Below are 13006 nucleotides of genomic sequence, written 5' to 3' on the forward strand. Positions count from 1 at the left end.
GTTAGTGAGGTCACTGCAGCACGTACGCTTTCTGCGTGGATCAGGCAGAGAGGCATCCAGCGACACTGGTGCTCCCACAGAGCTCTTCTCTTAGGTTATTTCTCAGGTGGTACAAGCTCGTGATAGAAGTGGTTGGAAATATAAGAAAAATCCTAAGAGCCGCCCCTACATAGGATAGATCCCATTCTATCGACTTATGTGTTTCTCTACAAAGCCTGGCAGGTTTAGAGATGAATGTGTTAAAATCACAAAGTTTGGGTTTCGCTCAAGCAGCCCCTGAGCAAGAGCGCAGACAGGAGGGGTCCTGGGGCTTTCTCCCCAGCAGTGAAGTCCAGTCACCGGCATGTTGGCATTCCGGACTGAACATGGTGCTGCCATTGGTCCTCAGTCACCGCCGATCACGTAGGTGTGGTGACAGGTATTCAGTACCACAAGAAAAGCAACTTTTTAAAAGATTTTATTTATTTGACACGGAGAGAGCAGGAGTGGTGGGGAGGGGCAGAGGGAGAGGGAGAAGCAGACTCCCCACTGAGCATCGATCCCAGGACCCTGGGATCATTACCTGAGCCGAAGGCAGACGGTTAACTGACTGAGCCACCCAGGTGTCCCCAAGACAAGCAACTTTTTTTTTTTTTTAAGGTTTTATTTATTTATTTGACAGCACAAGCAGGGGGAGTGGGAGAGGGAGAAGCAGTCTCCCCGCTGAGCAGGGAGCCCGACGTGGGGCTCGATCCCAGGACCCTGGGATCATGACCTGAGCTGAAGGCAGACGCTTAATGACTGAGCCACCCAGGCGCCCCAACAAGCAATTTTTCACAGTGATAATTTCCTGTTGGAAATATAACTAGTAGATAAGATTTCTCATCATGGGATTTGCTCTAGTAAGCATGGCCTTGAGACTAGAGATTTGGTTCATAGGAGTTAACAAGTATGTTCAAATCCGTGTTCACTAGAGAGCTTTTTTTCCCCTTGCCCTCATGGGCAAATAAACTAACATCCAGCTGATTTCCGGTCCAGACCGTGTACCGGCAGAGATGAGGCCTGTGTCCGATCGTCACCCACATGCAGCCCTGTGTCACGGTCTCTGCTCTTTCTACCTCTGCGGTGACTGGTCTGAGTATTCTGCAGCTTTCCAACAAAGCCTGGTGCTTTACCGTCAGCAACAGTCTGTTCCTCCTCGAGTTTCTCTCTCAATTTCATGCTGCCTTGTGTGTTTTCAAATTCAGTTATTCCAAGACCGAATCCGAGTGTCTGGGGCTTAAGAATTTTCAGTGTCCGCTTTCTGACCCATTGTGTTTATTGTTTATATTAGGAGCCAGTGTTCGTATATATCACATTTTGTTTAAGTCTTAACTAACGAGTACATCATTGTGACGTTTCAGCTCATTCCTCCTATCTTCAGGATTCATTCCTATCAGTGAAATTGCCAGCATTCATCCTTTCAAGGCTTTTACTCGTGTTGCCGTTAGGAAGGCCCTACCTGTGCTTCGCCCAGCGGCGGGTGGCGGGCCGGGGGCGCAGGGTCCGCCTTCCAGCGCTGGTGCGCCTTCCCCGGCAGGGAGGCCATGGGTCATCTAGCCACGGCAGGAGGTGAGGCTGACCAGACTATGCTTTCTCTTTGTGGCCTAGAACAATCACCATGAGGAGAACATCTCTTCAAAGATGAAGGGCTTGAATGGGAAGGTGTCAGACTTGGAGAAAGCTGCCGCCCAGAGGAAGGCCAAGCTTGAGGAGAACTCGGCCTTCCTTCAGTTCAACTGGAAGGCTGACGTGGTCGAGTCCTGGATCGGTGAGCGCTGTCCCGCCCGGCCCGGCCCCAGTCTCTTCTCCCCAGGCCAGGAAGATTGTTCCAGAGCCGTAGCTCGTTTATTACCTAAGCAGTTGGTCTTCTCCAGAGAAGAAACGGATCTAACGTGGGCATTTCAGAGAACGAGAAACCATGTCCTGCGGCCAAGAGTGGGGGCCCCCATGGTGCCCGGCACTGGGCCAGCACCAGGGTTAACAAAACAAAAATCTTTAAACCCCGGAAGAAGTCAGCATCACGAGCTGTCTCCTGGCTGCCCAGGGCGCGGTCTGGCTCCCGAGCGAGGGGGAGCTACACTCTGATTTTGGGACCCCTCTGGCCCTGGTGATTGCTGTCACATGCATGGCAGTTGAACCACAGCTGGGATGAGCTGGAAGGATCTCTTTCTGTCACAGCTAGCCAAGGGGGCCCGGGCTGCAGGGAGGAAAGAGTAGCCCACATGGGGTCAGAGCCTGCTGGTAGAGTCTGGGATGTAAACGTCAGCAGGGTGATAGGCTGCCCGGGAGGCCCTCTTGAATACTGAGGACAAAGGGGACTCTTAATTCCCTTCACTGTACCAAGAAGGCCGGCCTGTTTCCCATGCTTGGTTTCCTAGGTGAAAAGGAGAACAGCCTGAAGACAGATGATTATGGCCGAGACCTGTCTTCCGTCCAGACTCTCCTTACCAAACAGGTCAGGCGCGGCCCGTTCGTTGACTGAAATGTATGCAGATAGTACGTCCTGGTACATGAATGGTGGTCGGCGTCTGTCCCTGAGAAAGGCCCTAAGGGCTCGGCAGTGAGCAAGGTCGTTCTGGTCCTCGAGGAGCTTCCAGACGAGGCATCTGGGCTACAGGCTGACGGCACCCCCAGGGTGGAGCGCAGCAGAATGTGTTGTGGATTTAACCCCCAAGAGCTGTCTGACTCGGTTTCCAGCAAGCAGGGGCTGATGTGGGAAGTCTTCCCAGAGGAGGGGCATCTAAGCTGGGGCATGAAGGGCAAACTGCAGGTGGTCGGGGGGGAGGCAGGCGTTCGTCCCGGGCAGAGGTAGTGGGGAGAGTGGGGTGCACTTAGGGGACCCCCCATACCTCAGTCTGCCCGGGGTGGGCAGGAGGATGTCAGGAGAAGGTGGGGACTCGGGACTGACAGTGTGGCCTGGGCAGCTGGCTGAACAGACCCCGGTGCCGTCGAGCCGAGGCACCCCGAAAGGGTGGCTTCTAGCCTCCCCGGCGACCCTGCAGATTGGCACACCGCTCTTTGTTCCAGGAAACCTTTGACGCTGGCCTGCAGGCCTTCCAGCAGGAGGGCATCGCCAACATCACCGCCCTCAAAGATCAGCTGCTGGCCGCCAAGCACGTTCAGTCAAAGGCCATTGAGGCCCGGCACGCCTCCCTCATGAAGCGATGGAGCCAGCTTCTGGCCAACTCGGCCACCCGCAAGAAGAAGCTGCTGGAGGCCCAGAGTCACTTCCGCAAGGTGAGGCTGGGCCCCTGCGCAGCTCCCCGGCCCGGCTGCGGGGAGTCTGCCGGCAGCCAGCCGCGGGCCCTTGGCCAACGAAGCGGCCGGGACGGACTGAGGGGAAAGGGTAGCGAGGGAAGAAAGTCAGAGGCCTTTTGAGACATGGAAGTGGGAGCACCCCGGCTTGCCCCGGCCGCCCCGGGAACGACCGCTGCCTTTCCTATCCTGCCTCGCGGCCCTGACGGCGTCCTGATGATGCCCTGATGCAGGCTGCTCTGCTTTCAGGTGGAAGACCTCTTCCTGACGTTCGCCAAAAAGGCCTCTGCCTTCAACAGCTGGTTCGAAAACGCCGAAGAGGATCTGACCGATCCCGTGCGTTGCAACTCCCTGGAGGAGATCAGAGCTTTGCGCGAGGCCCACGACGCCTTCCGCTCGTCCCTCAGCTCTGCCCAGGCCGACTTCAGCCAGCTGGCCGAGCTGGACCGCCAGATCAAGAGCTTCCGGGTGGCCTCCAACCCCTACACCTGGTTCACCATGGAGGCCCTGGAGGAGACGTGGAGGAACCTGCAGAAGATCATCAAGGTGCGCGCCGCCCCAACCCAGGGCCGTCAGCCGGGGCTCAGGGGCCAGGGGGCTTGGACGGGGTGGCGGCCGGCAGCCCACAGCAGGCTGTCGGTCAGCCGCTTCCCCTCGCCTCTTGCCAGAGTTCTTGGGGGGCCAGTTGTGAGCAGCCGGGGAACAGGGTTCTGAGCTCCCCGAGTGTCTCCCAGGCTCCTCCTTTGGGTTGATGTCAACATCTGGTTCTCCCCCACAAAGCGATGGTTTCTGGTCATGTTCAGCATCCAGAAACTGAAGCTGTAGGGCGTCTAGTCCGCCCCGAGGGCAGGCCGGCAGGAAGGACGGGCCCGCTGACGGCCTCTCCTCCCTCTGGGCGCTAGGAACGGGAGCTGGAGCTGCAGAAGGAGCAGCGCCGGCAGGAGGAGAACGACAAGCTGCGCCAGGAGTTCGCCCAGCATGCCAACGCGTTCCACCAGTGGATCCAGGAGACCAGGTGTCCGCCCGCACCCCCGGCGCCCCCGGGCCCCCGGCTCGAGCGGGAGGGGAGCTCTGCGGGAAACTGGAAGTCACGCTCGCAGGAAGGAAAGCAGGGTTAGGGGCCCACCCTGGTCTGGCTCGAGCTAGGGCGGGTGGCGGGTGGGGGGTGGGGGGCAGTTCTCGAAGGTACTTTTCCTGAAGGTCAAGTTGCTAGGTGTGCCGCATTGGGTGGGACCGTGCGCGGCCGGTGGTCAGTCCTAGGCAGCGCCTCGGTGATACACAGAACAGAGTCGAATGCAGTGGTACTGATGTTCTTGGTTTTGTCTTTTCTTTCTTGTGTCTCTCTCTGTCCCCCACCTCCCGACTGCTGCTGTCTGGACGCCACCTTGTCTTGCGGCTGCTTGGATCCCATCTGCACAGAACGTATCTCCTCGATGGGTTAATATTGTCTTCTTGTTCCTCCGGGCTCCTGGTGTGGTGGTGTCTCGTGTGCTTGTCCCCCTGCCCTCTGTCCCCCTGTGGCCTGGCTTGCAGAGGATCCCAGGATGGGCCTTCCTGCCCCAGGCGGGCTGCACTTCCCCCGGCCCACCCTCACCCCAGCTCCGTCCCCATCACCCTACAAGGAGTGCGTGTCCTTGACAGCCCTTGACAGCCCTTGACAGCCTGAGGTCTGGGGAGGGGAGCCCCTCCCACCTTCCTGTTCAGATTCCAAGGGTTCTCTCAGGTAGGGGATGTGACCAAGGCAGAGGACCAGAGCTAGAGTCCAGAGCCTCTGAGAAACCCCACGCTGTCCAGCCATTGGGATTCGCTGGATCTCTCTTCTGCCTCTTTTCCCCGTGTGTCCAGTGGGACCATCCTTAGCTCCTAGGAGGTCATGGTCATGGAGAGGAGATTCAGCGGGTGCAGTGAGTTCCCAGCTGTGCACTGACACCCCCCCCAGGCGCACCCCTCCCCCCGTGTTCCCAGGGGAAGGGGAAGAGCATCGTTTGTACTAATGGCAGAAGTGCCTGCAGTTTAGAGCGATGGAGAGACGAGGCTGGGGAGGAGCCCCCCGGGAGGAGCAGGGCGGCCCTGCCCAGTCCAGTCCTGGGAGCGGCCCCTCCTCGAGGCTTTGGCCTCTCCCAGGCCCGTGTAAAGCCGGGGGCGGGGGGGAACCTCAGTGGCTGAGACTAGCGCTCCTGGGGTCCCGCAGACGGGTAGTTGGGACAGCTGAGCGTGGCACCAGGAGAAACAGGCGCGCGCTGACGTGACCACCTGTGCTGAAAGCAGCCTGGCGGGGGCGGGGGGGGGTAGGATTTAGGGATCACAGTTTCTAGCTGGAGTTGATTAGCCAGCTGGCCTCCACTCCCCTCCCCAGCCCTGTGGCTGTGTCTGCCGATCTGGTCTTGTCGCCGTGGGTGCCATGCTCCCTCCCGGGTGGCTCCTCCCTAGCCCTGTCCCGTCTTGCTTGGCCCCAGTGTGCGCTGCCCCGGGGCCGCTGTGCTCCCTGCGGCCGGCGGCCCAGCCCCACCAGGTCCCTGCCTGGGCGCCAGGTGGCCCTGCCTGTGCACCACCAGCTTGGGCCTTGGGCGCGTGTCTGTCTCGGTCTGCTCTTGCCTGCCCGTGCCTTCCGTGTATTCATTTGGTTTCTTTTCTTTGACTAGCATAGCGTATCGTCGGGTCATTCGTGTCTATCAGTATGAAGTTGGGGATGATCTGTCTGGAAGGTTTTTCTCCTCTTATTTCTCTTCTTCCCTCACTGTGGTTTTACCAATGCACTCTTGACTTCCCCAGGCGGCTCCGCTTTCTGACTAACCCACCGCCCTCGGCCGCTTGGGAAGGAGGGCTCTGTCCTCCTCCCACTGCCCTGGCACCCAGCCTCCTGGCCCCGGGTCTGGGGGAGGGGGTTGCTTTTCCTTGGGGGACATGGCGTGACTGTGAGTCTGATCTGCTGGGTTACAAGGAAGCCTGGTGCCTGGCCTTGCTCAAGCACTTTGAACTTGGGGAAACGTCAGAGCTAACCCTGGCTCGCTGGGTGCTGAGAGGGTAGGTTGGGGCACCCGTGGGTGCAGGGGAGGCCGGGCTAAAATCCCACCAAGGACACGCGCACAGTGTGACTCATCCCTGCACGTAACCCCGACTCGTTTGTTGTCTTCGTTCACTGGTGGCCTTCTGTGACTTCACACTGTGTAATGTCGGGAAGATGGAGGCTCCCCTGGGGCACCCCTGCTCTTCGGAACTTGGCCCTGGGAGCCCCTGGCCCGGAGGGTCTCGTGGAGCCTGAATCTGGGGCTTAATTGCAGCCGCCTCCCTCCTTTAGGCAGAATTAGAGTCACTTTTAAAACCCAGTCTGGTCATGATCTCTTAGCATCCTGGCTCCGTGTCTGAGGGGTCATCTGACTGCGTCTCCTCCACGGCCGTCACACCCTAGAATGTGGCTCCCCTCCTCAGGAACGTGCAGGAGACCCCAGGGATTTCTGGGGTTGGCTCTCCATTTGTCAGCCTTTCTCCCCAGTGGCTGCAGCGGGGCGTGCTGTTGGGCCCGAGGCCCCTCTGTCATGCCGTGGAGCAGCTTCCACTCTGTTCCTCAGGTGCCCTTGAGGGCCTCGCTTGAGTGAGGGGCCAGGTCCCAGCCTGGCTGGGCCGGAGGAGCCCCATGAGAGAGGGTCCTGGCCTGGGAGCAGGCTGGGTGGGGCTCGGCCCAGGCCCCCCAGTTGGCCCGGGGCACGTAGCCCACCACGTGGGGCGGCGGCGTCCTGTCTCCACGGCAGGACAAAGACTGCCCGCCCTCCCGGCTCCCGGGGCCACTTAGGAAAAGCCAGCCAGTAGCAGATAGCGGCCATTGCCTCGATGAGAGAGATTCAGAAGAAGAATTCCAAGACAGCAGGCACTGTTATCTGGGGCTAATTTTGAGCTCAGATCAGGCCCTCCTGCCTCACTGTGCTTCTGTGTTTAGGTCCTGCATGGTGGAAGAATCTGGGACCTTGGAATCCCAGCTCGAAGCTACCAAAGTAAGCGCCCCCTTGGTTTAAAGTCAGGCAGGAAGTAGGCTGGGTGGGTGCTCTTTTTCACTTTGCATAAAGCAGCACAGGACCCCATCATTTTAAAGAAAGTCTTTTGCCTCTGACAGTTGCCACGTGGCGTCTTACTTGAAAAAGAGGGTCCTTTGGTCCTTAGTGTATAGTCTTGCTGGCAGTCTGCCCCCGGCTCGCCCCTCCCGCCGTCCTGCGCAGCCCCGCAGGCCTCGGGCCGGGAGGGCTCTCAAACGGGCGCTCGGGGCCGGTGACCGAGGCGAGAGACTGTCCCCTACACCCTCGCTCCCCCGCCCGTAGCGCAAGCACCAGGAGATTCGAGCCATGAGAAGTCAGCTCAAGAAGATTGAGGACCTGGGGGCGGCCATGGAGGAGGCCCTGATCCTGGACAACAAGTACACGGAGCACAGCACCGTGGGCCTGGCCCAGCAGTGGGACCAGCTCGACCAGCTGGGCATGCGCATGCAGCACAACCTGGAGCAGCAGATCCAGGCCAGGTCCGTGCCCCCGGCATGGCAGCCCCTGCCCCTGCGCCCCCCAGCGTCCCGCACTCACTCTGCTGGGATGGAACAGTGTGCCACCTGCTCACTCCATCCTGTTCTTCTAGGAACACAACCGGAGTGACTGAGGAGGCCCTCAAGGAATTCAGCATGATGTTTAAGTGAGTATGGCCTCCCCGGGCACAGGGGCGGCGGGCTTGGCGCCGGGACCCGGGCTGAGCAGCTCTCCGATTGTGCGGCAGACACTTCGACAAGGACAAGTCGGGCCGGCTGAACCACCAGGAGTTCAAGTCCTGCCTGCGCTCCCTGGGTTATGACCTGCCCATGGTGGAGGAAGGGGAGCCCGACCCCGAGTTCGAGGCAATCCTAGACACCGTGGATCCAAACAGGTGAGCTGGAGGGAGGGTAGTGGGGGCGGCTCTGCCTCCGCATCCTGCCGCATCCTCCCGGCTCACCGCGCCTGCCCCCCTCCAGGGACGGCCACGTCTCCCTGCAAGAGTACATGGCCTTCATGATCAGCCGTGAAACGGAGAACGTCAAATCCAGCGAGGAGATCGAGAGCGCCTTCCGGGCCCTGAGCTCCGAGGGAAAGCCCTACGTGACCAAGGAGGAGCTGTACCAGGTCCGGGGCTCTGCTCCCCTGCCCTGGGGATGGGGCTGGAGGTTTCCTTTGAAAAGTAAAGGCCGAGGTCGCCCAGGGGCACAACGGTCGAGCGTGTCAGACCTCCGTTTGGAGCGCTCGGTTGGGGGCAGGCGTTTCCTCCCCATTCAGCGCTGACTCCCTGTCCGCGGCCCCTCGGAGAACGTCCCGCTCTCCCTGAGGCTGGGGCCCAGGCGTTCCTGCTGCGCCCCCCGACCCCGGGGCCAGCGGGGCTGGGCTGACGGGCGGCCTCTTCCCTCCAGAACCTGACTCGGGAACAAGCCGACTACTGCGTCTCCCACATGAAGCCCTACGTGGACAGCAAGGGCCGCGAACTCCCCACTGCCTTCGACTACGTGGAGTTCACCCGCTCGCTCTTCGTGAACTGATCCCGCCCCCCGCCTCGCCTGGACCGCGCTGCTTGCCCTGCCGTCGCCTTGCTGCATGTCACCTCCTCTCCGTGCCCACGTATTCGTGTCACTCTTCACTGTAAGCTTATGTCCACTTAGCTTGGGGATAAGACTTAGTAGAAAGGATGCTTCACTAAGCCACTCCCAGTCCAGTGGCACTTGCCCTGTTGCTCTGGGGACCCGGATTCCTGTTGTGAAGCCAGCGGCCCCATTCCGGCTCGAGAAATCGCAGCAGCTGGCTGGCTCCTTTCCTGTTCGCCCCGCTCCATTGTTTTCACGTAAAAGACAAATAAATGACACTCCCCCAGACGCTTGTGTTGTCTTCATTCAGCTTCCACGAGACATCCACAGCTTGGCACAGGTGTGGCCTCACCCCACCTGCCCCCCGATTTGGGGACACTCCGCCCCACACACACACACACAGGGCCCTGCTGTCGCTTCACTGTCCTCAGGTGGCCACCTCGGCTGCGAGCCGTGCCAAGTCCTCGGACTCCCGGGGTCCTTGCTCCGTGAACTCAGTGCTCAGCTGCCACACCTTTACTGTGCCCTCGGCGTCACCAGCAGCCAGGAGCTGAGTCTGCTGCCGATTAAATTCCAGACAGTAGACCGGGCTTGCATCCTGGGTTTGCTTGATTGAAACCGTGGGTTTCTGGGAGCTTTTCTGGAGATCAAACAGCTGCACATCACCTGCAGGGGGAGAGACTCATCATGGGGGCGAGAGCCTGGACAGCACAAAACAAAGCCACTGCCTGGCACAGCAATCCTCCCCCCACGTGCTGTCTCTCCCCAGCTCAGAATTCCAGATCCGCTGCGCCCGTGCGGCGTAAGTGAATGTGAGTCTGGTGTCTTCTTTCCTACCTTCCCCCGAAGCAGCTGCAAACACCAAAGGGCGCACTGGGGACCAGCGCACGGCAAACAGGTACTTGTGGGACAGCTGCAGCGAGGCCAGGGGCTGGGCCTGCAACGTGGAGTACAGGTGGATGTGGCCGTCGGTCCCCGCGCTCAGGAAGAGATTCCTAGACAGGATGCAGGGGAGGAGTGCTGGGTGTCCCGGTCCACTGGGCCTTCCTGGACCCCCCCAAACCAGGGATCCCCTTAGGGAGCGAGGGACCGATGCCCTGGACCCAACCACCAGCGCTCTGGGCACAAGGGCTCCCGTGGGGGAAGACCTGGGCCCGGGACAGACTGCAGGCCCTTCCCGCGGTTCTGTGGGACCCCCTCGCCCTCCCTGTGCCGGGGCGCTGGGGCCTTCTCTACCTGTGGAAGGGGGAACAGCTCACGGAGTAGATGGGGCCACCGTGGGGGGAGAAGGTCAGCTGTGCCGGGGCCCGCAGGGGCACAGAGCTAGGCGTCCGGGTGAGGGCGGCCTCTTCCGCGGCCAGCGAGCACTGGAGTGGGAAGCCGCCTTCCGTGCCCAGAACAAAAAGGCTGGGGTCAAAGCTGGAGAAGGCCACCGCCGTGGCACCCACCTCGGTCTCTCCCCGGGGAGGCTGTGGAGAAACGAGCGGCGGGGCAGAGCCAAGGGAATCTGGTCCTACAGTGTCCCAAAGGAGCCCGGTCCCTCAAGTGGGCGCCGTGGCCCAAGGAGGTCAAGCGGCCCATGCCGCCTGCCCCCCCACACACCCGGGGCTCCTCTCGGAGGCCCTTCGGGGGCCCCACGTACCTTCTTCAGCCTGGTGTGCCTCGGGAGCTGCTGCACGGCCAGGGCGAAGCCCTCGGTCAGCTGCAGCCGGCCCGCGCCGACGCCCTGCCAGAGCAGCACCCTCCCGTCCGTGGCCACGCTCAGCACCTGGAAGCGGTGGCCGTGCCGGGGCTCGGGCCGCCAAAGCACCTGGGGCACCGGGATGCGGGACTGAGGTCAGGGAAGCACTGCTCGCCCCCCCCCCGCCCCCACCTCCCAGCAAGACCAACGGTCACCCTCCTGTCCCCCCCCTTCTAGGAAAATGAGAGGGAGAATTCTGGGGGCGGCCCAGAGCCACCTCACACACCAGCGGGCAGTGCCCAGGGTCCTGAGCTCCGTCCCTGAGCCCGGGCAGGCCGGGACAGCTGGAGCCTCTAGTGGCAGCCTGGGGGGTGGGGGGCGCAGCTGGGGGTGGCTCCTGTCGGGGGCGGGAGGGGACTCATGCCCTGGGAGCTCTGAGAACGCTGAAGGCAGCTGTCCAACTGCCAACTCCCTGCTGACCTTCTGCCAAGCTAGGCCGAGTGGGCGCCCTCTCTCCTGCTTGGCCTCCTCCAGCAGCAGGCCTGTGACAGCCCAGCCCAGCTCAGGCAGAAGGGGACGGTGACTCCCCGACCCAACCGGCAGCCCACCGCTCTGACCTGGTACACGGGGTCTGTGTGTGTGTCGTCAGTCAGGCCCGTTCGCCAGAGCAGCGGGTCCTCGGGATGGCTAATGTCCCACACGAGCACCTCGCCGCTGAACAGCCCACCTGCGGGACCAAGCGGGCCCGGGCAGAAGCCGACTCACCCAGCACCCAGGCTTCCCGGCCAAGTACCAGCCCTTCGCCCCCACGGAGCCAGGATGTGGAGCCACTGCCCCAAAACCACCTTGAGGTCTCCGCAGCCCAGCACCCTGCCATTCCCCCCAGCGCAACCCCCTTTCCCAACACATGGGGCTCCTACCACCGCTGACATCTTCCCAAGGGTGACATGGGCACTTGGGCACCTGGTCCTGACCAGGCCGTGCCCTTCCACGGCCCACACCTGGACAAGACTCAGCGAGGACCCGCTTCCTCTTCCTCCAAGCTCCGTACCGGGCATCCTCGGCATCCTCACCTGAGCCCAGGGGTCAGGGCCGCCCAGTCTCTGCTCCCTCGCAGCAGACCTGCCCTGGCTGTGTCCCGGGGGTTGAGGGTCCAGTGCAGAGCTCAGCTCGGGCCGCCCTCTGCAGGGGAGGGGGTGCGGGGCGGGAGCAGACGCGAGGCAGGCTGAAGACTCACCTGCGACGTGGGACGGCTGCGTGGGGTGGAAGGCCAGGCACATGACGGCGCTGGGCACCTCCACCACGGCCGACGGCTGCCGGGAGTTCAAGCCTCGCCTGTCCAGGTTCCAGGCACACACGAAGGACTTGAGTGTGCCCCAGTCCCCGTCGTCCAGCCTGCACAGGGACGAGGCCGGGCCTCCATCTCACCTTGTTCCTATCAACTGACCCACCGTTTCCGCATCACACCCAGACTGTACTGGGTACTGAAGGGGCGCAGTGTCTCCATGGCACCCCGAGGCGCGACCTCTAGAGAAGGGCTCCCGGAACCAGCGAAGGGTCCACACGATGGCAGGGTGGGGAGCCGGGGCCGCAGCAGACAGCTCGTGGAGCAGAGGCAGCAGGCCCCGGCTCACGGCCCTGTGCGGACAGGTGGGCACCGGGACTCCTGTGCTCTCAGCCCTCCCTCCTCTGCTCTTTCCAGCCAAGCTGGTGCCCAGGCAGCCTTGAGAATAAAAAGACTCCCAGAATGGCCAAGCTCCAGGCCAGCCCTTCACCACCCAGGGAAAAAGAGGCTTAGACCAGGCTCCGAGGGCCTCCCAGTGCCCTGCAGCCACCACGGCTGCCACTCACCGGCCGTAGGCACAGGCCACCACAGAGCCGGTGGTGTTCCAGGAGACACTGGTCACGTGCAGACCCTGCCTCTGGGCTGGGGGGTAGCCCAGGGTGTGCAGACAGGTCACCTGCAAGAGACAGACCGTCCCCAACCCTTAGCCCAGAGCCACCCAACAGGTGGCCTCACAGCCACCTCAACAAAGCTACACACAGGCCTGGACCTCCCGAGCCATCGGGTCCGCTGCCCAGTCCTGGCGAGAAGCGCGGAGGCTTCGTCCAAACACCACTCCTCAGAGGAGACTTCCAAAAGCCCAGAAGAGGGGCGCCTGGGTGGCTCAGTCGTTAAGCGTCTGCCTTCGGCTCAGGTCGTGATCCCAGGGTTCTGGGATCAAGTCCTGCATCGGGCTCCCTGCTCAGTGGGAAGCCTGCTTCTCTCTCTCCCACTCCCCCTGCTTGTGTTCCTGCTCTCACTGTGTCTCTGTCAAATAAATAAATAAAATCTTCAAAAAAAAAAAGATTCTCCCTCTCCCTCTGCCCCTCCACCCCACCTCTGGAAAAAAAAAAAAGCTTGGCTTCTGGAACTGGATGGTAATGACAGCTGTACAATGTGACTATGCTCGGTGCCACTGGGCTCT

The 13006-nt window shown here is 61.5% G+C and overlaps 2 protein-coding genes across 9 annotated transcripts in view; one reads left to right on the plus strand and one right to left on the minus strand.

Annotated features, from left to right (window-relative positions):
• SPTAN1 (spectrin alpha, non-erythrocytic 1) overlaps positions 1-9145 on the plus strand; it is a 62798-nt gene extending 53653 nt beyond the window's left edge. For 4 of the 6 annotated variants that reach the window (XM_054509444.2, XM_054509445.2, XM_054509446.2 and 1 more), the window contains 12 exons: positions 1630-1789; positions 2400-2476; positions 3049-3258; positions 3526-3822; positions 4179-4291; positions 4696-4713; positions 7211-7265; positions 7587-7783; positions 7894-7947; positions 8029-8175; positions 8261-8408; positions 8690-9145. In XM_054509444.2, the coding sequence (XP_054365419.1) occupies positions 1630-1789; positions 2400-2476; positions 3049-3258; positions 3526-3822; positions 4179-4291; positions 4696-4713; positions 7211-7265; positions 7587-7783; positions 7894-7947; positions 8029-8175; positions 8261-8408; positions 8690-8815 (1602 nt within the window). In that variant the 3' untranslated portion in view covers positions 8816-9145. Of the gene's footprint in view, positions 1-1629; positions 1790-2399; positions 2477-3048; positions 3259-3525; positions 3823-4178; positions 4390-4695; positions 4714-4809; positions 4935-5918; positions 5982-7210; positions 7266-7586; positions 7784-7893; positions 7948-8028; positions 8176-8260; positions 8409-8689 lie in introns of those variants that run through there. The other 2 variants (XM_045883265.3, XM_064579327.1) reach the window with 2 other exon arrangements.
• The window catches only part of DYNC2I2 (dynein 2 intermediate chain 2), a 28590-nt gene continuing 16025 nt past the window's right edge, over positions 442-13006 (minus strand). For all 3 annotated transcript variants that reach the window (XM_064579328.1, XM_045883268.3, XM_064579329.1), the window contains 7 exons: positions 12390-12499; positions 11776-11933; positions 11156-11265; positions 10500-10667; positions 10094-10326; positions 9695-9852; positions 442-9523 (listed from right to left, as the gene is read on the minus strand). In XM_064579328.1, coding sequence (XP_064435398.1) covers positions 9285-9523; positions 9695-9852; positions 10094-10326; positions 10500-10667; positions 11156-11265; positions 11776-11933; positions 12390-12499 — 1176 coding nt within the window. In that variant the 3' untranslated portion in view covers positions 442-9284. The remainder of the gene's footprint in view (positions 9524-9694; positions 9853-10093; positions 10327-10499; positions 10668-11155; positions 11266-11775; positions 11934-12389; positions 12500-13006) is intronic.

Source organism: Mirounga angustirostris, unplaced genomic scaffold, assembly GCF_029215605.1.
Source record: "Mirounga angustirostris isolate CCGP_5_RB_7025 unplaced genomic scaffold, mMirAng1.0.hap1 SCAF_15, whole genome shotgun sequence".
Lineage (NCBI taxonomy): Eukaryota > Metazoa > Chordata > Mammalia > Carnivora > Phocidae > Mirounga > Mirounga angustirostris.